The sequence below is a fragment of the Drosophila erecta genome, unplaced genomic scaffold (genome assembly GCF_003286155.1).
Source record: "Drosophila erecta strain 14021-0224.00,06,07 unplaced genomic scaffold, DereRS2 tig00000055-arrow-pilon, whole genome shotgun sequence".
Lineage (NCBI taxonomy): Eukaryota > Metazoa > Arthropoda > Insecta > Diptera > Drosophilidae > Drosophila > Drosophila erecta.
Genome location: NW_020825200.1, coordinates 5,518,752 through 5,542,603, shown reverse-complemented (window position 1 = coordinate 5,542,603; position 23,852 = coordinate 5,518,752). Strand labels below are relative to the sequence as shown.

Below are 23,852 nucleotides of genomic sequence, written 5' to 3'. Positions count from 1 at the left end.
TAAGCAGTTCATTGCAGTACTTTACAGCACTTAAAAATCAAATTTTAAAAATAATTTTTAGAATAACCTTCACATTTTATTATATTATGATCTACTAACAATTCCATAAACATTTTATAAATTAATTGTGTTGTATGGAAACCAAAATGTTTATTTCGGATGATTTGAATTTTCGTAACGTTCTCTACTTTCTTGGGGGTCTGAACTGACGTTTTTAAGGCAATGATCGGGAAGAATTGAATGGCAATTCGTTCTCTCTTGGATACAGCTTGTTATTATCGTTGTAATCATATAAATTGAAAATTTACGAGATAGTTGTGTAGCGATAGAAACGATAGTTTGCGATAGTGCCACCTCCGTCGCAAGTTCGCTTACTGGCCACCAGAGCGCGCCACGGTGCTCGGTATTACTGCATTATTGTTTTTTATCAACTCGCTAGAAATTACGCTATTCCCAAAAAACCGCAAACCCGCGAGTGTTTATGTTGCGTTCCGAAGTGCATATCATAGATTAGTAGTATTAGTTACCCCGCAATCGGCCTGCTATCCAAAAAACACGCGTGATTCCCCTGCCACCCACGCACATAGACCCCGATATTTCTCTTTTTCTTGTTTTCGACCCCTGACTGCGTTTGTGGATTTTCCCCCAGAAAAAAATAAGGCGCAGAGAAAACGCAATTCAGCAGCAGATCGATTAGAACGGCAGCAAACTGAATCCCCCGGGATACGGATAATGGAGGTTTCCGCCGATCCGTACGAGCAGAAGCTCTACCAAATGTTCCGCAGCTGCGAGACGCAGTGCGGACTTCTGGACGAGAAGTCCCTGCTGAAACTCTGCTCCCTGCTGGAGCTGCGGGATCAAGGATCCGCACTGATCGCCAGCCTGGGCGGCAGCCACCAGCTGGGCGTGTCCTTTGGCCAGTTCAAGGAGGCGCTTCTCAACTTCCTGGGCTCCGAATTCGATGGCACGACGTCATCGGGTTTTATTGGTGAGATAGCACTAAGAATCGAGCAAGCTATAGATTAGCTTACATAGTATAAATATCATATTTGCTATAAACTAACGCGACAGGTTCTCATAAAACAACATACTGTTTATCTGTAATTGCGCTCTAATTACCTATCAAGCAACATCAGATAATCACGGAGGCTTTGCCAGGCACTTGAGATAGTGATTCAACTTTGACACGGACTCGGACCGAATGGGTTTCCCTATTAATAAAACTCTGATCTAATAGACATATTGCAAGCAGCCAATGGACGGATATACAAATTAATTGCTGCTTATTTTCCACATTTACTGTTTAACTGCCATAGTCTTAAAACCCTAAAAAAGAAAGCAGAATTTGGAACAATTTGCAAGGCATATACACATCTGCTTCAAACCCCTGCTTATCTGCTTGGGAAACTTCTAGGCAAATTTAGGACAAGTTAGGGTACGAATATCATAATCAGCACGCGGATTAACACGGCGGCAGCTGGCGGTCATAAAATCATAGATGCAATTGACAGTTTTTTACGACTCCCCCTGTTCTCGACTACCTGATCCGGCATGATCCTAATCAGGTAGCTGGTTACGATGTCCTGTATAAATACGCGACTCATTCAGATGGGCAGTTTAGTCTAAATCGAAATGGGAACGCGATTGTATTACCGCCAATCCAGCGGCCTGATAGCAGATCCAATCATTGAGAAGCTAGCCGCTCGCTTTGGTAGTCACCTAAGATCCATACAGATCTTTCAGTTCTCTACTAACCTATATCTATTGAATCTTGCAGAGCGTTCACTGGTGATTACGGATGAGCCGCTGACCAGCACATATATTGAGAGTCCGCCGGAGTCTTCCGACCGCGAAGTTTCACCCAAACTCGTTGTGGGCACCAAGAAATACGGTCGCCGGTCCAGGCCACAACAGGGTATCTATGAGTTATCCGTCACGGACTCGGACAATACGGATGAGGACCAGCTGCAGCAGGAGAAGCAGCGAAGTCTCAATGGCTGCGATGAGCTGGGAGTTCAGGTGAGCGTCGATTGGCAAGTCACGTACGAAGCGGCGATACAACTTCTGGTTATGTATGCAAAAGTGCATAGTATACAGATTTTGTTTAATCGTTAATTATTGCTGGTACAGTGGAGCCCCACTAGGTACCGAAATACTTTATGAAATTAAATAAGTTTGTTATAGTTGAGCACCAATAAGCATCTAATTTTCACTAACCACAGGTGCAACGTTCCTCGTCCCAAAGCGATCTTCCTGGCAGCCGGCGCCTGCGGTCCGTCCACACCAGTGGTAGTAAACTGAAGCGGTGTGCTTCACTGCCAGCACGCCGGAAGATAAACAGCAACAGCACGGGAGCAGCTACATCGCCGACGGCAGCAGCCAAGTTGAAACATCTGTCCATCCAGAGTCAGGCGCAGCACAGCAGCAGCGTGGAATCCCTGGGTAAGTTACCACTGGCCAGCAACCAACCCGAACTATCCCAGATTAGCCGATCCCCTTGTCCCTGCCACCCTCTGTTGTTGTTAGCCCAAAATGCGAAAATTACGTTTGAAGCAATGATAAAAGTAAAACACTTGTCGGTACACAACGTAGGCCATCACCTGGCCGCCAATCCCGCACCGTCGTCCGAGCACTGGAGATGCTACCACGGCGGCCGTTGGTCATGCTGCAAAGGTTTGTGCGCTCTGAAGCAATTGTCAACACCCCCACATCCACCGAAACCCCAACCTAGTCATTCGGTTTCTAATCGCACCCTATGTAGCCGCACCATTGTTTCATTCTATTTACTCGTATAACACCATATCCTACATTTTCAACCCCTAGTAAAGTTGTGAATTCCTGACTATTTGTTAGTTTAATTCAAGATTTTATATAAATTAATTTCGTTTAGGAAGGAATTTGTTCCATTATCTTGGTTTATTAATTGCTACCTCTTAAAATATCACACCAAACCAGTACTAGATTTTCCCATTTCGAAAAGCCATTTGATACAGCGAAACAGTAAACTTTCGGCGCTTTCGCTTACACCATCGATACACACACACACCCTTCCCCACTCCCAATCCCACACCCACCTGGTATCTTGGGCTATATGTATAATAAATGTGTATATACAACGGCGAACCTAATCTCATTCGTCCCACGCTAATTGTTAATTGCCATGATTTACAGACACCGTGACGCCTCAGCAGCTGGAGACGATCTCAGTGCATAGCATTATTGAAGCCTGGGAGCTGGCCAGCATTCCCAACACTCGCAACCTACTTCACGTCCTGGGCTTCGATGAGGAGGAGGAGGTGAACCTGCAACAGCTAACCAAGGCGTTGGAGGAGGAGATGCGTGGCCTGGACGGCGATCACGAGCAATCGAATATGCTGCGCGCTCTGGCTGCTCTGCAGGCCGCAGAATTGGGCAACTACCGAGTTGCCTATAGGCAGCAGCACGAGGAGAACCTCAAGCTGAGGGCCGATAACAAGGCGGCCAACCAAAGGGTGGCTTTGCTGGCCGTGGAAGTGGATGAGCGGCATGCCTCACTGGAGGATAGCTCCAAGAAGCAGGTGCAGCAGCTGGAGCAGCGACATGCCAGTATGGTGAGGGAACTAACGCTGCGGATGAGCAATGACCGCGATCACTGGACCAGCATGACGGGAAAGCTAGAGGCGCAGCTTAAATCGCTAGAGCAGGAGGAGATCCGCCTCAGAACGGAACTGGAACTGGTGCGCACGGAGAACTTGGAGCTTGAGTCGGAGCAGCAGAAGGCTCACATCCAACTTACAGAGCTTCTCGAACAGAACATTAAGCTCAATCAGGAACTGGCCCACAGGCCGAGCAGCATTAGTGGCACTCCGGAGCACAGTCCAATGCGACCAGGAAGGCATAGCGAGGACAAGGAGGAGGAGATGCTCCAGCTAATGGAGAAGCTGGCTGCTCTTCAAATGGAGAACGCCCAGCTGCGTGATAAGACTGACGAACTGACCATCGAAATCGAGAGCTTAAATGTTGAACTAATTCGATCGAAAACCAAGGGCAAAAAGCAAGAAAAACAGGAGAAACAAGAGGACCAGGAGTCGGCGGCGACGGCCACCAAAAGGCGCGGAGATTCGCCAAGCAAAACACACCTCACAGAGGAGAGCCCTCGTCTAGGAAAGCAGCGCAAGTGCACCGAAGGAGAGCAGAGTGATGCCAGCAACAGCGGAGATTGGTTGGCTCTAAACTCTGAGCTCCAAAGAAGTCAAAGCCAAGATGAGGAGCTAACAAGCCTCAGACAGCGGGTGGCTGAGTTGGAGAAGGAACTCAAGGCTGCAAGGGAGGGCAGATCTCTCACTCCGGAAAGCCGCTCCAAGGAACTGGAGGCCAGTCTCGAGCAAATGCAGCGCGCCTATGAGGAATGCGAGGACTACTGGCAAACGAAACTCAGCGAAGAGCGGCAGCTGTTCGAGAAGGAGCGACAGATCTACGAGGATGAGCAGCACGAGAGCGACAAGAAGTTCACCGAGCTGATGGAGAAGGTGCGCGAGTACGAAGAGCAGTTCAGCAAGGATGGCCGATTGTCGCCCATTGATGAGCGGGATATGCTGGAGCAGCAGTACTCGGAATTGGAGGCCGAGGCAGCCCAACTGCGCTCGAGCTCCATTGAAATGCTCGAGGAGAAGGCTCACGAAATTAGTTCTCTGCAATCGGAGATAGAGGATTTGCGACAGCGATTGGGTGAGAGCGTCGAGATCCTCACGGGCGCCTGTGAACTCACATCGGAATCGGTAGCCCAACTGAGTGCCGAGGCGGGAAAAAGTCCAGCCAGCTCACCCATCAGCTACCTCTGGCTGCAGAGCACCATCCAGGAGCCGGCGAAATCCCTAGCTGACTCCAAGGAGGAAGCCACCGCCAGTGCCATCGAACTGCTCGGAGGCTCACCATCGCACAAGACAGCCAGCCGGTGAGTATGAGAAGCATCTCTGTGTGTCCTTGGTGTGAGCATCCCTGTGTCTTCCTCATAACTTGCACTGTTTTGTCCTGTATATTTGTTTTAGTTTGTCTCCTCACATCTAACCATGTCTAATATAAGTTAATTTAATATTTTTAAGTGTATGTTTGTGCTTGTCTAATAAATATAATTTATATTCACAAAGAAATTCACCTCATTTTCGAAATTTATTGATATATGATTTCAAAAAAGACCGCCTTCATTTTATATTATATAAAAGAAATTGCACCTTTTCGATGAAATGAATTGAAATTGGCTGCTGGAACAGTTTTTGTTTGGTATTTGGCTAATTTTCCCATTTATATCATTCCACGTTTTCATTTTGCATCTAAATATTAGTTTAACAATTCGTTCAAAGGCGTTTTCATTTTTTAAATCACTCCTATATAATGGCTCCTTAAACAGCAATAACCTCACCACTTCGGAAACATCCATCTTCAGCACAACACCCTTCGAAAGCTCTCAGTCCGGTCCTTCGCCTACGAATAGTGGCACTACCAATGCCTCCGGCGCTAATGCCGCTCCAGCTCCGATCAGCAAACCCAAGAGGGCCCAGAGTCCCCAAATTGCTCCATCGGAGGGAGAGATAGCCGATTGTGAGACGTCGTCGACGGCGTCCAACAAGAGCTTCGAATCCAACAGTAAAACGTCTTGCCTTAGCCACGAAAAGTGCAGCAGTCCGTCGGCACTGAAGGAGGAACTGAAGCGCCTTAAGTTCTTCGAGCTGTCGCTCAAGGAGCAGATCAAGGATTTGAGCCTGCAGCGGGACGGTCTGGTCATGGAACTGCAGCAGTTGCAGGAGGCGCGACCCGTTCTCGAGAAGGCATATGCGGTGAGCAGTGGATTTTGTTTATCGAGGCATATTTATTAATCCAATTTGGTTACCCATCATTAGCGAACCACGCATCCAACGCTTCAGCAGCGACTGAACCAATTGGAGCTGCGAAATCGCCATCTGCAGAATGTCATCAAGCAGCAGCAGCAATACACCGAGTCCCTGATGCAGCGTAAGTTGAAGAAACGTCATGCTGACCAAGGACATTTCCTAATGTATATGTCTTCACTAGAATCCTGGCGGCAGCATCAAGTGGAGCTCAACGATCTGCACAGCCGAATCGAAACACAGGGTGTTTTGCTGGCGGATCAGACACAGCGACTGCAGAGTGCCGACATCCTGGTGAAGGACCTCTATGTGGAGAACTCCCATCTGACGGCCACAGTGCAGCGGTTGGAGCAGCAGCGAGCTAGGGTGAACCTGATTCATCAGCAGCAGCAGCAACAGCGACTTGTGGGCGGCGGACTGCCCGGCATGCCTTAGTTTGCCCCACCGGCAAACGGATATAGCTTATAGTTAAATATGAAAAAGACAACCTGAGGATAGGTGCTCAGCATCAGCAGACATCGAACATGCACCTACCCATAGATCGTTATGAATGTTTAATCATATACAACACTCGGTAGATTAAGTTTGCATACTCGTCGTATTCGTACGTTGCGTTTTTGTGAATGAATGTGAATCCATGTTGTTCGACACGAGAGCACCGCAGCAATAACTACAGTGACTATAATCTAAACTTAAACTCACCCACGCGCAAATGAGGAACAATCCACACTAGTGTACCAATTTGTAACACATCTAGTAATCGACTAACTAATACGAATGGATAAACTATTTACACGAGCTAAAGGCATACATTCGATTGGACATTTACGAAGAAGTATCCACGTAATATATGTTCGTGCATGTCTCACTGCAATGTTGATCTTACTAATTGACTACTGAAACAGTTATCGTATATTAATTATATTAGAAGAAACAGTATTTTAAATTTGTTATGCGTCTGAGTAGGCGAGCACGTTTATCAATGTTTATCACGTGCCCAATCAAATGCATCGGAATTGTTGTTAAATTTATTGATAGAGAAAATGAAAATGAGCGTAAAAGATGATCTATGATATTGATGTAATATGTAACGACAAAAGACCTGTAAAGCTGTAACCATACACACGAATCTATGTATTTAAATTGCGATTTAAGTTAGCCAATACTCTTCAATATTGCTTTTGCGAACGCGATCTTTTGTTAAACGTTTATTCGTCCCCATAACTCACTCGACTTATATGTAAAGAAAAAAACCTCAACTTAGTTTATCAATCACACGATTTTGTGTAATCAGTGCTTAAATCAATACTTTCGATCAAAATAGAAGTTTACTTTTTAAAAGTATAAAAAAATAATACAAAAAAAAAAACCAAATATACAATTATTTATAAAACCAACTTGTGATAAATTGTTTTTATTATTAATAATATTTTAAAATATGGGGGCATATAAATATATTGATTAATAATGTTTTTGTATTGTATGTAATCCTATCTTATTAAATTTCAAAGACTTATAACGTGTTTAACCATTTTAAATCTAGTCTTAAGTTGTGGTCATAAAATTAAAACAGCAAGAACTTCGTTTATTGCTTACAAATGTACGTTACAATTTTATTAAGAAGTTAAATTTCGATATAATAGCTTGTCAAATATCTCCCAACGGAATCCCGACTGGCTCCGCTTTTTTGCTCTTTATTCAATGCTTTATAAAAAGTGTTACAGTGATCGGATTTAGTTCAAATATGCGCCGTTTTGTTCGATAATCTGTTTCCATCTAGACGGCAACTTCATAATACCTTCCTTGTAGAAGCCCCTCTTCTTATTTGCGAAGAAATCGGACAGCCACTTTTCACAAGCCTCTTCTGAGTTCAACTTTACAACACCAAGGGCATTCGCCATGGACAGGAACAGGTGGTAATCACTTGGCGCTATGTCCGGGCTATATGGTGGATGCGATAAAACCTCCCATCCGAGCTCCCGTAGCTTCTGACGAGTCATCAACGAAGTGTGTGGTCTGGCGTTGTCCTGGTAGAACACTACACCCTTCCTGTTGTCCAATTCTGGACGCTTCTGGTCGATCGCCTGCTTCAAGCGGTCCAGTTGTTCGCCGTAGATGGTAGAATTAAGCGTCTGGCCATATGGGAGCAGCTCATAGTGGATGATTCCCTTCCAATCCCACCAAACACACAGCAAAACCTTCCTGACCGGCAATACCGGCTTGGCCACTGTTTGGGACGATTCACCGGCCTCCGACGACGACCGTTTTCGCTTGATATTGTCGTATGTGATCCATTTTTCGTCGCCAGTCACCATCCGCTTCAAGAATGGGTCGAGTTCGTTCCGTTTCAGCAGCATATCGCAGGCGTTGATTCGGTCCAGAAGGTTTTTTTGTGTCAGATCATGCGGCACCCAACCATCAAGCTTTTTTTTGTATCCAGCCTTGTGCAGATGGTTTAAAATGGTTTGGTGACTAACTCCCATCTCCTGGGCGATGTCACGAGATGCCACATGCCGGTCTAACTCGATGTATTCCATGATTTGATCGGTATTTGTCGTCACAGGTCTTCCGCCGGCTGGCTTATCCATGGTGTCGTTTTCACCGGCTCTGAATCGTCGAAACCATTCCTCCGCGGTTCGAAGTGATAGAGTACCATCCCCCAAAACACAATTAATCTCACGGAACGTTTCTCTAGCGGATTTGCCTTTAACGAAGGAAAACTTTAAAATAGCGCGAATTTCGGCGTTAGTGAACTCCATGTCCACACGTCTATAACTGTTGATCGCAATATCCAAACTTATCATGCATAGCGTCGTTTTGTAGGTTATGTCAAGACCTTTCAAATTATGTATAGTATTGCCAGATACGGAAGGGAGATATTTGACAATATATGATATTTATATCCGTTATTAGTCTTTCTATATTTAATAGTTTAAGTAATCGATGTTCAAGAAGTTGACGCTATCGGAGTATCGATAATACGTCGATGTTTCTTCCAGCTCTATCGGGCACGCGCTGTTAAAGTTTATTTGTACTGTTAACGCGAATTGGGATAAAATGTTTTGTTTTTTGTTAGTTTTCGGTATAAATGTGGTTCTAGTGCATTTAACAACTGGTGAGTGTGCGTTGTAGTGAGTAAACATTAATGCAATTATACAGAATTCCTGGAAAGCTGCAAAATACAAGAGTTTTCAATGATGCGCGCGATTGTGTGTGTGTTTGATGCACTGCCAGTGCATGTGACTTTGTGTGTGTGTGCGGTTTGTTTTGTTATTCGATGCGCAGAATGGAAATATATAATTTAATTAGGCATTTTCTTGGCGAAACCATATTGTAATCAAGGCCTCTGAAGTCGACCCTCAAATCGAAGCAGGAAAAATCATTAATTACGTGCTCAAGACCATTAAGTATGTGGTGACAAATGTTAAGGACACCTTCCGCTGAATTGTTTAAACCATATAATATCGAAAATATTGCTTGTGTAAATAATTGGAATCCATGTGTGGCAGCTTTGTTTATATATGTACTTTTGTTTATGTCAAGTACTAAATCCTCTCAGCAACAGGCGTTACAGTGTAATTCTTATTGGATGTTCATATCTTTGCCAATTGGAAACGAGACTAGACTAAATAATTTCTGCAAGTGCATCTGATTTTGTATCGGTTCTATAAATAATTATAGACAATTACATTGTTTACGGTAGAAACATGTTTGATAACAGCGGTAGAACATTGCATTGCACTCCGTTAACAGAGAGGTTCTATGAAAACATTTATGTTTATAGTATTAAATTTTGTTTTTTTTCATATTCTATACTTATGTTGCATTGTTTATCCTCAGCGCGAGAAGCAGTTTTTGTTTAACTCAAGAGTTTTGGGATACTAATGAAACCTATTACAATATAAACACATTTTTCAATTTAGCACATACATATGTATGTATGCTTGTTTCTGAACTTATTTTACATATTTGTACCATTTCTACATATTTTTTACTTCAACCAATATTTCACATTTTATAGCCTACTTTTCGGCTGTCATGATGAAGTACATTCAATTATTTGTAGAACACCGAATATGAAGATTACTTACTTTACACAGTAAAACCATTTTGAATTTATTATTCACTACTTCGCTCTTGCTTCAAATTTCACTTTAATGTTCTGCTGAGTGCGCAGTACAATTCCGTTCTCTAAAGTGAGCTCCTCCAATCGAGTGGCGGGCAGTAGTTTGAAGTTCCTAATGACCGCTGCCAGGAGCACCTTCATCTCCAGGATGCCGAACTTCTGACCTATGCAATTCCTTGGGCCTGCACTGAAGGGCACAAATGCGAAGGGATGGCGATTCGCAGCGTTCTCTGGCAGAAAACGCTCAGGCAGGAACTGATTTGGTTTCGGGAAATGGCGTGGGTCTCTCATGATGTCGTATATGTGGATGCTAATCTGGGAATTCTTTGGTAGGACTAAACCATTCATCACACTTTCCTCCGTACATTTTCGGCCTATGATGGGAGCTGAGGGGAACATCCTCAGCGATTCCTTGATGACACTCTCTAAATGGATCAGTTCGTTGAACTGGAACATACTGATTTCGTCGATGTCTTCGGGAAGGTTTTGTATCTCTTCGTAGCACCGCTGTTGGACATCCTCATGCAGAGCCAACAAGAGCAGTGTAAATATTAGACTGGTTGATGTGGTATCGTATCCCCCGAACATAAAGGTATTGACCTCATCACAGATTCCTTGATGATCGATCTTGCCCTCCGCCTCAGCTGCCAAAAGGGTATCCAGCATGGCGTATCGCTGCTTCTTGCCAACTTCATCAACTTCTCCAAGTTGTTTCTGCTTGAATTGCTGCCTTTTCCGTTGGATGATACCGCTCGAGAAGCCGTGAATTGTACGCAGTATCTTGGAAAGCTTTTGATAATCTCCGAAAAGGAAGAAGTACCAATTGTAGTACATCAGCGGATTGCACATGCGCTCATTGTAAACTATTTCAAAGTCGTGGATGGCCTTTCTATACTCGTTTCCTTCCGACATGTCATCCAGTTTTACGCCCAGGGCCGTTTCTATAAAATAATTTGTAGTTAGTAATATAATAATATTTTATAACTAGATGATCAATCTTGCCGCAAATATTGTTTAGAGTAAACTGTGGAATAATCTGGTTAAGTTCAAGCTCGCAGCCCACGTTTTTGTCCACTATTTTGATAAACTTCTTGCTCTCCTCTCTGAAATAAAAGCAATGATAATTTCAATAGTTAATAGTTCCACTATCACTCACTTAAAAATAGAGAGAAAAGACTGCAGAATATTAAAATGAAAAGCAGGGGTCAAAGTTTTTCTTCTTGAGTGCCATTTTCGATCTAAAAGATATGGAATTATTATATATTTATGATTATATACGTATATTCACCTGTGCTTATCAGCAGCCCGTCTCCCAAAAATGGCCTTATCAATTCATAAGCCATATTCTTGGTAGTAATTTTGGTGCTCTGAAATATTTCTTCAGCGTCTTCGGCACGAACTATATTATATTCTGGAGCAAACAAGAAGTACCATAGATAATTTTGTCCATTGGCTTTGGCAGTGCACTCTCGTATATAGTTGAAAATAGTAGCTGTAATAAATATCAATAATTATATGTACAGTTATAACACTTAATTTCAATCCATACCTGGCGTTAAATTTAGTAAATCCAAATTGTTGCCAAATCGCGTTTTTCCGGGAATTACGAACACTTTTCTGCCCAATGGGCTGCCATCCGCTGTTCGCACTCGTTTACATAATGACAGAATAAAGTAAGTTTTATTAAGTTGTCTCAGCATGAGCCAAAGGGCACCAATCAAAAGTGAAGACCCAAGTAGAGCGATCCACATTTTGTAGGCTTTGGTGAACCGTACTACTGCGAACTTCAAAACCCACTGAGTTAAGGCATACCCAGCGAAATGAGAAGGCCAATGAAAAAGCTCTTTGTTATCGGAATATTTAATTTCATGGTTAATTTCTAGTAATTGTGTTTTGACGTTCTGTTATAATAAAATTTTATAGTTCAAACTGCTGGGCTCCACGGAATGTACAAAAGTAGAACTGCTGTATAGTCTAGGTTCTATAGGTTCACTTATTTTCCCGATGCACCAGTTTAACCTTAACATTTTGCTTTGTACGCAGCACAATTCCATTTTCAAAAGTAAGGTCGTCGAGAAGAGTAACAGGTAATATCTTAAAGTTCCTGATGACCGCTGCCAGAAGAACTTTTATCTCTAGGATTGCGAACTTTTGACCAATGCAATTCCGTTGTCCTGCACTAAACGGCACAAAAGCGAAGGGATGGCGATTCACGGTGTTCTCCGAAAGGAATCGATCCGGTTGAAACATTTTTGGGTTCGCAAAATGCCGGGGATCCCTCATGATTTCATAGATGTGAATGTTGATTTGGGTATCCTTTGGCATGATTAATCCGTTGACCACACCCTCCTCCACGCACCGACGTCCAATGGTAGGCACCGAAGGAAACAGCCGGAGAGATTCCTTGATCACGCACTCCATATAGACCAGTTCATTAAACTGGAACACACTGATATCATCGCTATCCTCGGGAAGGTATTTGATCTCCTCGTAGCAACGATGTTGAACATCCTCGTGGAGAGCCAGCATGAGCAGGGTGAATATTAGACACGTGGAGGTGGTATCGTATCCCTCGAACATGAAGGTATTGACTTCATCGCAGATACCCTGGTGATCGATCTGACCCTCTGCTTCGGCTGCTAACAGGGTATCTAGCATGGCGTATCGCTGCCTCTTACCAAATTCATCCTTTTGTCCGAGATCTTTGCTCTTGAAAAGACTCCTCCTTTTCTCTATGATGTTACTGGAGAACTCGTGGGCTATTTTCAAATTATTCACCTGCTTGCGATAGTCACCGAATAGATAGAAATACACAATGTTATAGAAAAACGGGTTGCATAAGCGCTGCTGCATCACTTCTTCAATGGCGTGAATCGACTTGCGATATCGAATACCCTCCGTCATGTCATCTAGTTTTACTCCCAGTGCGGTTTCTGCAATTATATTATTCACATAAAAATTCTCTGCATTCTTGAATAAACCGCCAGTGAAAATTGCAGCTATATATATAATTGATAAGTCCTAACGTTGCGCATTTAGTTCATTGATAATGATATAGAGAGTAATTTCTTTATTTGCTGGTCATCATGAGCTATACAATCGCGTGAATATATAATCCGGCGATATCAATTAATGGGTGTATTTGGACTTACCGCAAACATTGTTTAACGTGAACTGAGGAATAACCTGATTCAGCTCCAACTCCTTATCCACACCTTGATGCAGGACTTTCACAAGCTTATTGCACTCTTCCCTGAAAGGCGATTGTGCTTGCAACTTAACCAACATTTATTATTGTGTAGACTCACTTGAATATGGTCAGAAAAGACTGCAATACATTGAAATGGAAAGCGGGAGTCAGGGCTTTTCTTCTAGAGTGCCATTTCTGATCTACATTGGGTTAGGAATCCTTAAAAAAACGTTGTAAGATTAAACACTTAACATACCTGTGCTAGTCAGCAGTCCTTCGCCTAAAAAGGGTTTCAAAAGATCGTAGATCATATTTTTGGTGATTAGCTTGGGACTTTGGAATATTTCCTCGGCTTCCTCGGCACGAACTACATTGTACATGGGTGCACGGAAAAAGTACCAGAGATAGTTTCGACCTTTCGCCTGGACCGAGGCATCTCTCACGAAGTTAAAAATGCTTTCTGAAAAATATTTCAAACGGCGTAAATATGGTTTTAGTGTTGATTTGGTCTTACTTACCAGATGTAAAGTTCACGAGGTCAAAGTTGTTTCCAAATCGGGTTTTGGTTGGCGTTACGTAAATTTTGCTTTCCAACAAACTACCGTCTTCTGGGCGAATGCGTTTACACAGACTTAGAATGAAATAAGTCTTGTTCAAATGAGCCCACAGCTTGTAAAAGAGGAAAATCACAAGTGGAGCGGAAAACAGGACTTCAAAAATCATTGCTACGTTTTAATAATATTCCGGCTAGAGGTACCAGTACCTTTCAGATTAAGCTCTGATCTGTAAATGGCAGATGCTGATTAAAACTCAGTGATCGACTAATTGAGTTTTGTAAAATCAATACTTACTTTGTATAAAGCAAGTTCCCATGCGCCATGCAATTAATGGGTATACTGAATTGCTAATAGTGCCAATCCAACTAGTCTTGCATAACACATTTTTTGAAATTTATGATATTTATTGGATTTTTTTTTACGTAAGCTTTAATGAGAGTTCTAAACCGTTTCTTCGCCATAATAAAGTATAAAGTTGTCGGTAGTTTTACAATGCAGCTTTGAAGATTTATTGTAAAAAAATGTAAGTATCCTCTATATAAAAGACAGCCAGCAATTAATTTAAACGTTCGTGATTGTGGCGAACGAGCTAATTAAATTAATAACATGTTAGGATCTGCTTTATCCAATATATAAAATAATAGTACGTTTGGGTGTATTCGACAAGCGATCGTTCTTTTCAGAGTTGTAACAGTATTACCGGTTTCTTTGTCTCTATAACCGTATTACAAATAAAAGCTCTTTTCAAACAGTTTTCCCCTAAATAACACTAAGAAATATTCCTCACTTGACCCTTTTCGATAGCTTCACTTTGATATTCTGCTGCGTGCGCAGTACAATTCCGTTCTCAAAAGTAAGATCCTCCAACTGAGTGGCGGGCAGAAGCCTAAAGTTCCTGACCACAGCGGCCAGGAGCACCTTCATCTCCAGAATGGCAAACTTCTGGCCAATGCAATTCCGCTGGCCTGCACTAAAAGGCACAAAGGCAAAGGGATGGCGATTCACAGTGTTCTCTGCGAGAAAACGCTCGGGCTGGAAGAGATCTGGTTTCGGGAAATGACGCGGATCCCTCATGATGTCGTATATGTGGATGCTGATCTGTGTGTCCTTTGGCATCACCATTCCATTCACCACACACTCCTCCACACATTGGCGCCCAATAAATGGGACGGATGGAAACATCCTCAGCGATTCCTTGATCACGCACTCCAAGTAGACTAGCTCGTTGAACTGAAACACACTGATGTCGTCGCTGTCCTCGGGAAGACCTTCCACCTCCTCATAGCACTTCTTCTGCACATCCTCATGGAGGGCCAGCATCAGCAGGGTGAATATTAGGCACGTGGAGGTGGTATCGTATCCCTCGAACATGAAGGTATTGACCTCATCGCAGATACCCTGGTGATCGATCTGACCCTCTGCTTCGGCTGCTAACAGGGTATCCAGCATGGCGTATCGCTGCTTCCTGCCGAATTCATCCACTTCTCCAAGTTGCTTCTGCCGGAATTGCTGCCTTTTGCGTTCGATAATGCGACTTGAGAAGTCGTGAACTATCCGCAGGTTGTGCACATGCTTTCTGTAGTCGCCGTAAAGGAAGAAATACCAATTGTAGTACATAAGCGGATTGCACACGCGTTGAATTAGAACTTCCTCGATGGCATGGATGGCCTTTCTATACTCGTTGCCCTCCGACATGTCATCCAGTTTTACACCCAGAGCAGTTTCTGTAAAGGGTATGGTTTAGTTTAAATATGATCACGTCAGGCAGCTCACCGCATATATTATTCAAAGTGAATGGTGGAATAACGTGGTTAAGCTCCAGTTCAGCGTCTAAATGTGTCTCTAAAACGTCCAGAAACTTTTTGCACTCTTCCCTGAAATAAGCGTATACTTTGGCAATGCCAATAAGGAATGGTTAATTCAAACTTACTTGAAAACACCCAAGAAGGTCTGCAGGACATTGAAGTGGAAGGCCGGCGTTAAAGCCTTTCGTCTGGAGTGCCATTTGTGATCTTGAAATCAACGTATAATTAGTAAAGTTAATAATCCAATTAAAACTGGGTCACTCACCTGTGCTTATCAGCAGTCCGTCTCCCAGAAACGGTCTAATCAGTTCGTAAACCACATTCTTGGTTATCAGTTTGGTGCTCTGGAATATCTCTTCAGCTTCCTCGGGCCTAACCACATTATACATGGGTGCATATAGAAAATGCCACAGATAGTTCTGACCCTTGGCCTTGGCGGTGGACTCTCGCACAAAATTAAAAACACTGGCTGCAATAAAACAGTAAAAAGTAGTTATAAACCTTATGAGTACATTACGAACACGGCGTAAAGTTGAGAATATCCAAGTTATTGCCAAATCGCGTTTTTCCCGGTATTATGGCCACTTTGCTCTCCAACGGACTGCCATCCTCGGTTCGCACTCGTTTCGATAATGAAAGTATAAAGTAGGTTTTGTTAATTTGTTTTAGAAGAAGCGCCAGGACCGCCAACAAAATCGGGGTCCCCAGCAGGGCGATCCACATGTCGTCGCAAAATTCTCCGGTCGATCCGTTCTAGAGGCAATTTCACTACCCACTGAGCTTTGTCATATCATCAAGCCTCAATAATCATAATCAATTGTATGTAGTATACTAGTACTGTTTAAAACAATAACAATGTCAAAACAGCTTTCTGTTATCAGTGAATTATACGGTTGGATTCTCGCAACTATAGTTACTGTGCTCAGCCAGATTAGTTTGATACTTATACTGGAATTTGCTATAATGTATAGTTATGACTGTATTGTGCATCATCCCCACATTTTAAGCTTGATCTAACAGAGTTGGATGGTCGGTGTTAAATGGTTATCTTAATCTGCAAGGTTGTGGTATTACTCGCGATTATAAATGCGTCAAGGGTCAGTTACGATCGTTAAATGGTCGTTACTAAAGCACTTAGTTGTGTCAACAAAAACAGTCTTAAATAAAATAATTGCTTAACTCATTCAAAAGTGAAACCCTCATTTGTTTATTACAATACAGCACGTAAACCTCTTAGACTGTCAGAATTGAAACTAATTGCTGGCTAATGCATGTAAGCTATAATGTCATGCTATCGAATTCAAAGCGTTATGGTTTTACTTTTGTTGGCCTCAATAATAATTAGTGCCTATAAGTATACACAGGAAATGTTTAAACAATGAGATCAAAATGCAGTTTGAATTTGTTTAGCTGCTGATAAAGTATACTCATTAAATTCAAACCTTCATGAGCTGCTAAAAATGAATGGTATTATCCACCAACCTGCTGCCTCCTATCAAGAGGCATACTAATTAATTGAAGCACTTGGCAGATATTGAAATTGTTAGAGGAGCATTTGAAATAGTTGAAACTGGCTTACGATCGTTTCAAATCCCCCCTATGACCATTCCAGATTAATAACAATTTCTTGGCAAATTTCCTCCCAGGCCGAGCGGCATATTTTCCCATCGTTCCAACTATGGAAGTGGCTGCAGAAAAAAAAGGAAATAGGCAATGTCGCATCAAAATGCCGCATTGATTAAAGTTTGATCAGCTGCAGCTTGGCCAGATCGCATTTGGGCTTGAGGAATTAATTTGAGCCAAGTTTGCAATGCGCGCGCAGAAATGGCAATGCCACAGTTGCAGTTGCAACCTGACCAAGTGCAGCCTCGGCTGCAATAGAAGTAAATGTGGAAAAAAATTAAATCACAGTAATTACATTTTCTGTGGAAATGGCAGGAGCCGGAGATGAACGCGCAAACATGCTGCACGACCAGTGCGTGGACCTGGATGACAAAAATAGTCAATGCAGCAGCAGCAACTACTGCCACAGTCGCAGCAGCAATCACAAACTGCATTTGGGCATGAAAAGTGCTGTGCCGGCACAATTGGACGGAAAAACTGGCCCTGTCTCTCCGTTTCTTGTTGTTATGAACAAATGTTATTGCGGCGGCAACATGCTGCATGTGTTGCTGCTGCCACAGGAGCAACATCAACTGTTGCTGCTCATTAAGATGCAAGAGACGTTGCTTGCCGCCTTTTTAGAATTACTAATTGAATCGACGCGATCAGTGGCAATTGCAGCGGCGGCATTGGCCACAAAAACCAAAACCAAAACCAACAATGAGCAACAACCATTGCGGTGGCGGCTTGAATGTTTGTTTGCTTGTTTGTTGTTACAACCGCTGCTGCGTTGAATGCTGCTGCCGCTACTGTTGCAGCTTCCGCTGCGGCGTGAGTACACAAACATACGGCCATACGCCTGCGTATTTATTTATTTACGTACGTGATTCGCGGCGTGGCTGGCGATTCTCTAAGGGCAATTCCCGAAGCAAAATTCTGAGCCAAAGCAGAGTTATCCCTTTAGGGGCGTTGCACATCCGCAAGCCGCTTGAGGCAATCGCTAAGATAACAAATTCCGAGTTACTTGCGAGCTGAGAACCCTCAGGCACCTGCACCAAAGTTGCTTATAAGGCACTGGCAATATCATTAAAAGTAAACAGGCGCTTTATTACTTTGTATATGCTAAGGCTAACGGCCTTATTTGTCTTACTTTTTGAGAAATAAAAACCACACCTTTCAGCCGCATTCTTCCGGCCTTAGTACACCACATTTTGCACCATTTTCCAGCCTCTTTTTAGCCAATATATTCATGTTTTTAGCGCTGACCTTACTCGCTGCATTTCTGGCTAAGCACAAAGTCATGTAGCAACATGTTGCGCGGTCGCGGCAACATTTGCTGTGCGGCAACATGATTTTTCAATTATGGCACCAGCATGTAAAATTTGTTGTAAGCGCTTGCATATTTACTTTAACACCTCGTCCTTCGTGTGTATGTATCTTTTTTCCGTGATATTTCCTTTTTTTGTTTGGCGTGTATGGGCTGACAGCGAACGATGCCGGCGACGAACAGGCGACGCTTGTTAGCCATGTTGCACGGCCTGACACTTGTTGCACGGCATTCTGCCCCAGCAACCTTTTGCGGTCGCAGTGCCCCAAAGATCTCAGCTTGCCGATGCTGCTCTTGCGGTCGATGTACAATGGGTCAAAAGGCTCACGTTTTGCAACCAAATCTTAGATTCCTCTGCTTTGAAATTACTTTTTAACAGATCAATAATTAGGTCTTCAAAATATCCACTTTATGCTATGATCTTTGCCTTCTGTTTTTAGATCCCCAGAGTACGGACATATTTTGTGTAAAAGTGACTCCAAAATGTGGTTTGAACCACTGTGCAGTGTTGTTCTCGGGTTGCTTTTGGTGTGGATGTTGCTGCTGTGTATTTTGGCGTTGTCGTTGGCGTGTGTCTCTCGCTCCACTAAACTTTTAATTAAAATTTGGTCGTATCACAGTGGCTGCTGCTTCCTTTTTTGTGGCTTGTTAATGTCACCTGGAGGAGGCGGGGAATCCGGGCAATATACTCCACTGATTTTTATGCAAATTTGCCAGTCTCGTTTTTCGGTCACCGTGCAACTTGAGGGGTTTCCAGACGACGAGGGCTCGCTTTTGGGATCGCAACGGATCGGATCGGGTTCCCATGCCGAGCTGCGTTCGTCATTAAGTTGTCATGACCATAATCATCTTTTGCGACGGCCATAGACCAACTTTGGTGTCCACTTCTTATATAGTATGTCCCTGTAAAAACTGAACAGTCGATCAATAAGGCGATTGGCATTTCCCCTTCGATTAAAAAAATGATAATTTTAAATGGATATTCTGTTGAAAATTGCCTGCGAGATGAATGCATTCACTTGATTTCGTTTACTCCCCTACGATCTCTTGAAAATAATTTGTTTTTGGATTATCAAAAACCATTTTACAATTGTGTTTCCTTACCGCCATGAAAGTATAGTCAGTCGAATAGAAAATTGGACAAGTTCCAGCTTTGGTTTCCATTTCGGCGTGGGACAGGTGCATTAAGATATATTGACTCCCGTTTGGATGTTGCATGATCCGGTGTGGCAATTGGCCAAGATTTATTGACATAATGAAGACTAATTCGCGCGTCTGTGGCCGAGCATTTTGACAATTATTTATGTTGTATTAAGTTGTTTGGCGGCAGCGCGTGTAACGATGTAATTAATTGCCATGGATTAGACACCGCCGATGGCCGATGGCCAATGGCTGAAAAGACCTGGTCACGCAGACCAGGCCAAGATGCGGAGGCACCAAACCGGGGCACGATCGGCGGAGTTACTCAGCCAGGAAAGCCAAAGCTGCTTAGGCCCATAAACAACCAAGTTTATGCGCCGACCATCTGCGACGATCCGAATTGAAAGCGGAATGGTATCGAAGCACTTCAATTGGTGGTCATTCGACTTTGATGCGATTTTAAAGCGATTTAAATATGAATATCAAAAATATTTGCGTGATCAATTTATACACTTCATAGCGCGCAGATAGTGTGCGCTTTTTATTGGAGATGGCTAGACATCTGTAGGTACTAAAATTTATAGTACAACTAATATAGTACAACTATTGCACACATATCAAAGAGCAAAATCTATAAAAGCTACTATTTCTGATAAGAAATCAATTCCTTTTCTAGCTAATACCTCTAGCTTTTATATTTTATTGCCAAACTGATAACCATTTCCTATAAATTTATTTTTTAATTCATCCTAACTTCTCTAAATTTGATATCTGTGCAGATGAAAAGTAGAAAGGACAAAGGTTAACCAGTTTTTAACCAGCTTTATTTATTCCGAGCGTTTGAAAGAAATTGCATTATTTCTCTGAAATGAATCAGGCTGCATTAATTTTATGTGCCACACATCGCTTGCGTATGGCTTCCACTTTAAATTTAATTAAATTTTAGCTGCCTGAACTAATTAAAAAAACAAATTTCGTTTTAACAACCGCTTCGAATGGCTCTTGCCCATAAAGTGTACACAGACTTCGGTGGAATCGACAAATTGAATCGGCTTTCACGAATGGGAGGGGGTTTTTAATTTCAGCTCTATGCCACTTGGCCACGTATTTTGTTTTATAGAGCAGCTACCATTATGAGGTTTATGTGTCTAAGCCCATCAAAGCTTAAGCAGGCGCTTTATAGGCAACTTGTATATTATTTTGCAGCCATTGTTCGTCTGGATTTCATTCGCAAAGACAATGCCGAGTGTTGACAGCCAGCAGGATAGAGTAGCTGGGTGCTGAATAATCTTTAGACCAGTCTAGTTAATTTGCCTTAACAAGAAAACCGCACGCCGATCGTAAAGTTGGCCAAGAAAATCAAACGGATTTTGCCGCGCCAAAAACGCGCGCGACTCGCGTTCGCGTTCGCTAATTGAGTGCGACAGGGCGGTGGTGTTGGACCGTCGGCCCTTTTCGCCATGTCCTTGTGCAGAAAAAAGCTAAAAAAAAAGCGGGGGGAAAAAAATAAATAAAATTTATTACGCCACGAAACACATGAAGGACAATGCCGCTGCCTCCCCCTCCTCCACCTTTTCCACCACCGCCTCCTTATTTATTGCTTCCACGAATCGAGCGCGTTGTTTCCGAGAAATGTGCTCGCAACTCAGGCGATCCCGTCCAAAGGTGGTGGCTATCTGTCTGGGCCCGCTGTGGCCGCAGCTTAACAAGTCGACACTTTTCTTCACACCTCCGGATAGTTGGCCAAGAATTTACTTGGCCATATTAAGCTTAATGGCCGCCCGTTGCGATCGCTGCCCAACTGACCGGTGGCACTTTGCTGGCTCGTTTCAGCCGCAATGCGGTTATTAAATGCAAAAATTAAGATAAGTCTCTTGAAAGGGCGTTTTTGCCAAGGGTTCTTAATCCGGTTTTACACAAAAAAAAAAAAAAAAAACAAAACAAGGAATGTTTCTGTTTTCCAACAGAAATCAACTACTTAAATTTTTAGTTACTTACACCTTTGGTCCCTGAGATTTTCCTATGTGTAACACTGACTACACAAGTTTTTTGCACAGTTCATGGCCCGAAGCTAAGCAATGTCACGGCTAATTAGCAATAGAAAAACAGCGGGCATCCTCATTTCGGTCACGAATGTATTTTGCTCATATTTTCCGCCAGTTCGAACACGTGGACATAAATCGCGCAGTTAATGCCTTTGAGCCCAGTTCTTTTGGGTGCTCCTTTTGGCAGCTGTGACTGTAACTGTGGCCATAGAGTGAGCTTTTTATAAGAGCGGAGCTCGTAAAATTGCGAAATTTATATGCACTTAATTGCGGTCTTCTTGGGACTTCGGTTGCCCAGGAAAGACCACATTGGCTGCACAATGGCAATAACATTGTCCTTGCTTATGATGCACTGAATCAACTCGGAACTGCCCCAAGCAGAGCGCACACAATGGGGCAACTTGTGGAGAATGCTATTATTTATTAAACTTAAATCTCAGCCAAGCAGTTTAAAGATGATATACATGGCGGGAGTATTCGTTGCGGAAATAATCTCGTGACTGATGAAGGCAGTTCGCTTATCACAAACATTTTCAATACTGCTTTAATTAACTAGACTTTCCTTGATTTGGTTCGAGCATTCGTCAGGCCCTATATTACCGACCCGAAGTGGCAGTTCTATAAATGTTGGATGCCTGCCAGTGTGTACTTAATTAAAAAGTAGCCACCACAATTTAATTAGAAGAGTCTGCTGCTCTGGTCTTTGGATGTGGCATAGAGTGTGGTTGGGGTATCCATTGGGTTAATTACGCGTCCCGCTGGCGACACCTCATCAGTCCCAGAAGGCAAGACGCGTCGGCCGAGAGCAATTGCCAGATATGACTTTAATTTCATTTAATTGGCAAATAGGCTGCAGAAATGCAGCTGGGAACGCTCATTACGGACTATAATAAGCTGGCCCAGACGGATGGAATGTTGATCCGCACCATTCGGATTCCATTACCAAAGCTTATTTCCTGTTCAGTCTGCGGACATACTTGTACATTACTTTTTTATGAGCTAATCCTGGCCTGAAGTTTGGGAACTAATCAAGCGATTGGTTGCGCATGCGCGTGAAGCGCTTAAGTGCCCAGTTCTTCTCGTTTCATTTTTTTATTATTTTGTTTTGTTTCCGAGAGAGCGGCTTAAAGTCCAGCGAGATTTATACCACCAAAGGGCGCAATATATTCAGATATGATTAATTGTGCGTCGCATTCCGCTTGCGGAGCCTCAACCTCAACCTCAGCGATCCAAAGGCGGCGATAGCAACGCCGCAGAATATTTCGCAATTCTCCGCAGCTCCTCTTGACTTCCTTGACTTCTTTTCGCAGATCCCGGACCATCGCACACGTACGAGAAATTTCGCGCTTTGCTGGCATCTTGGGATGCTGACTTGGTTGGCCAGCATCTTCAGCATCTCCAGCATCTTCCTCCAGAGGAAAGCGGAGAGCCCGTCTTTTGCATAAGCCAAAAGCAATTTATTTCCTCTCTCTGGTGTCCAATCTATGCGCAGAAATCTTACCCAGCTCGGCTGGACTGGCTTGAATGTCTGCGGAAAACTGCAAGATGACTGACAGTGTCCATATATCTGCATATGCGTTGACAGTCTCCTCCAGTCTCCTCGAAAAAGAACGGGCTCAGGAAGTATCATTCGACATTGCCAAGAAGCCACGAGCTTAAAGAGGCTCTTTTTATTATGAATGGTTCAGTTTGGCTTATGTATATTAAAGTATTAAAGAGTTTGTTATTAAGCAAACTGTTTCACATTTTATGTACGCCCTCGTCCAACTGAAACCTCCTTAAATTTCGTATGTAAACGGGGCACTTTCGGGATCAGTAGTGCTCTATGCTGTCTTTTTGGCCATCCTGGTCAAAGTTTCTCTGCGGGATCGCTTAATTTTTAGTGCAAAGTCGTGTTCGATTTTGCATAAAATGTTCGCCGACTCCAGCTGAAATGGGAAATGGAAGTGCAAATGGCAATGGAAATGGAAATGGCTGAGGCAACGGCAATGTGTGCCGTTTTCTGTCCGTCATTTCTGGGCTTTTTCAGTGGAGCTGGGTTGTGCAAGCTTCCTGCTTGGAAGAATGTTTCCGTCGAACCCTAATCACAATGTCAATATGTGCGGTGAGACATTCGATCAAACATTTGCCAGCGCTGAAAATTGTAAACAAGTTTGAATTCTCTTCCTCTGTCTCGAGGCCCAAAAACAACCTGCA

The 23,852-nt window shown here is 43.1% G+C and overlaps 4 protein-coding genes across 9 annotated transcripts; 1 reads left to right on the top strand and 3 right to left on the bottom strand.

Annotated features, from left to right (window-relative positions):
* Positions 1-331: 331 nt before the first annotated feature.
* Positions 332-7,261, top strand: LOC6540588 (blastoderm-specific protein 25D). 6 transcript variants are annotated; one of them, XM_015159616.2, is made up of 8 exons: positions 332-988; positions 1,778-2,019; positions 2,223-2,442; positions 2,593-2,673; positions 3,172-4,933; positions 5,387-5,813; positions 5,877-5,988; positions 6,049-7,261. In XM_015159616.2, the coding sequence occupies exons 1-8, from the start codon at positions 733-735 to the stop codon at positions 6,297-6,299; spliced, it is 3,351 nt and encodes a 1,116-aa protein (XP_015015102.1). In that variant the 5' UTR covers positions 332-732; the 3' UTR covers positions 6,300-7,261. The 6 variants fall into 6 exon arrangements, with proteins under 6 accessions (XP_015015102.1, XP_026834579.1, XP_001968787.1 ...); XM_026978778.1 differs by lacking the exon at positions 2,593-2,673 and having other exon boundaries at positions 5,423-5,813; XM_001968751.3 differs by lacking the exon at positions 2,593-2,673.
* Positions 7,262-9,879: 2,618 nt separating this feature from the next.
* LOC6540674 (probable cytochrome P450 4ac3) lies at positions 9,880-11,797 on the bottom strand. Its single transcript, XM_001968750.3, has 5 exons — positions 11,540-11,797; positions 11,279-11,482; positions 11,147-11,228; positions 10,993-11,093; positions 9,880-10,931 (listed from the first exon to the last, which is right to left on the bottom strand). The coding sequence occupies exons 1-5, from the start codon at positions 11,739-11,741 to the stop codon at positions 9,991-9,993; spliced, it is 1,530 nt and encodes a 509-aa protein (XP_001968786.1). The 5' UTR covers positions 11,742-11,797; the 3' UTR covers positions 9,880-9,990.
* A 35-nt stretch (positions 11,798-11,832) lies between these two features.
* On the bottom strand, positions 11,833-13,988 carry LOC6540676 (probable cytochrome P450 4ac2). Its single transcript, XM_001968749.3, has 5 exons — positions 13,699-13,988; positions 13,437-13,640; positions 13,299-13,380; positions 13,143-13,243; positions 11,833-12,923 (listed from the first exon to the last, which is right to left on the bottom strand). Exons 1-5 carry the CDS (start codon positions 13,901-13,903, stop codon positions 11,980-11,982), a joined length of 1,536 nt encoding a protein of 511 aa, XP_001968785.2. The 5' UTR covers positions 13,904-13,988; the 3' UTR covers positions 11,833-11,979.
* Positions 13,989-14,218: 230 nt separating this feature from the next.
* On the bottom strand, positions 14,219-16,622 carry LOC6540625 (probable cytochrome P450 4ac1). The gene is made up of 5 exons (XM_001968748.3): positions 16,064-16,622; positions 15,808-16,011; positions 15,668-15,749; positions 15,511-15,611; positions 14,219-15,461 (listed from the first exon to the last, which is right to left on the bottom strand). Exons 1-5 carry the CDS (start codon positions 16,263-16,265, stop codon positions 14,521-14,523), a joined length of 1,530 nt encoding a protein of 509 aa, XP_001968784.1. The 5' UTR covers positions 16,266-16,622; the 3' UTR covers positions 14,219-14,520.
* Positions 16,623-23,852: the final 7,230 nt, after the last annotated feature.

Coding starts and splice junctions, on each gene's coding strand:
- LOC6540625 (XM_001968748.3), bottom strand. CDS start 16,265: ATGTGGATCGCCCTGCTGGGGACCCCGATTTTGTTGGCGGTCCTGGCG. Junction 16,012..16,063: donor TATTCTCAACTTTACGCCGT/GTTCGTAATGTA, acceptor GTTTTATTGCAG/CCAGTGTTTTTAATTTTGTG. Junction 15,612..15,667: donor ACCTTCTTGGGTGTTTTCAA/GTAAGTTTGAAT, acceptor CGCTTATTTCAG/GGAAGAGTGCAAAAAGTTTC.
- LOC6540674 (XM_001968750.3), bottom strand. CDS start 11,741: ATGTGGATCGCTCTACTTGGGTCTTCACTTTTGATTGGTGCCCTTTGG. Junction 11,483..11,539: donor TTTACTAAATTTAACGCCAG/GTATGGATTGAA, acceptor TATTTATTACAG/CTACTATTTTCAACTATATA. Junction 11,094..11,146: donor TCTTTTCTCTCTATTTTTAA/GTGAGTGATAGT, acceptor CTTTTATTTCAG/AGAGGAGAGCAAGAAGTTTA.
- LOC6540588 (XM_026978776.1), top strand. CDS start 733: ATGGAGGTTTCCGCCGATCCGTACGAGCAGAAGCTCTACCAAATGTTC. Junction 989..1,777: donor GACGTCATCGGGTTTTATTG/GTGAGATAGCAC, acceptor TGAATCTTGCAG/AGCGTTCACTGGTGATTACG. Junction 5,989..6,048: donor CACCGAGTCCCTGATGCAGC/GTAAGTTGAAGA, acceptor TGTCTTCACTAG/AATCCTGGCGGCAGCATCAA.
- LOC6540676 (XM_001968749.3), bottom strand. CDS start 13,903: ATGATTTTTGAAGTCCTGTTTTCCGCTCCACTTGTGATTTTCCTCTTT. Junction 13,381..13,436: donor AGGACTGCTGACTAGCACAG/GTATGTTAAGTG, acceptor AACCCAATGTAG/ATCAGAAATGGCACTCTAGA. Junction 13,244..13,298: donor TCTTTTCTGACCATATTCAA/GTGAGTCTACAC, acceptor ATCGCCTTTCAG/GGAAGAGTGCAATAAGCTTG.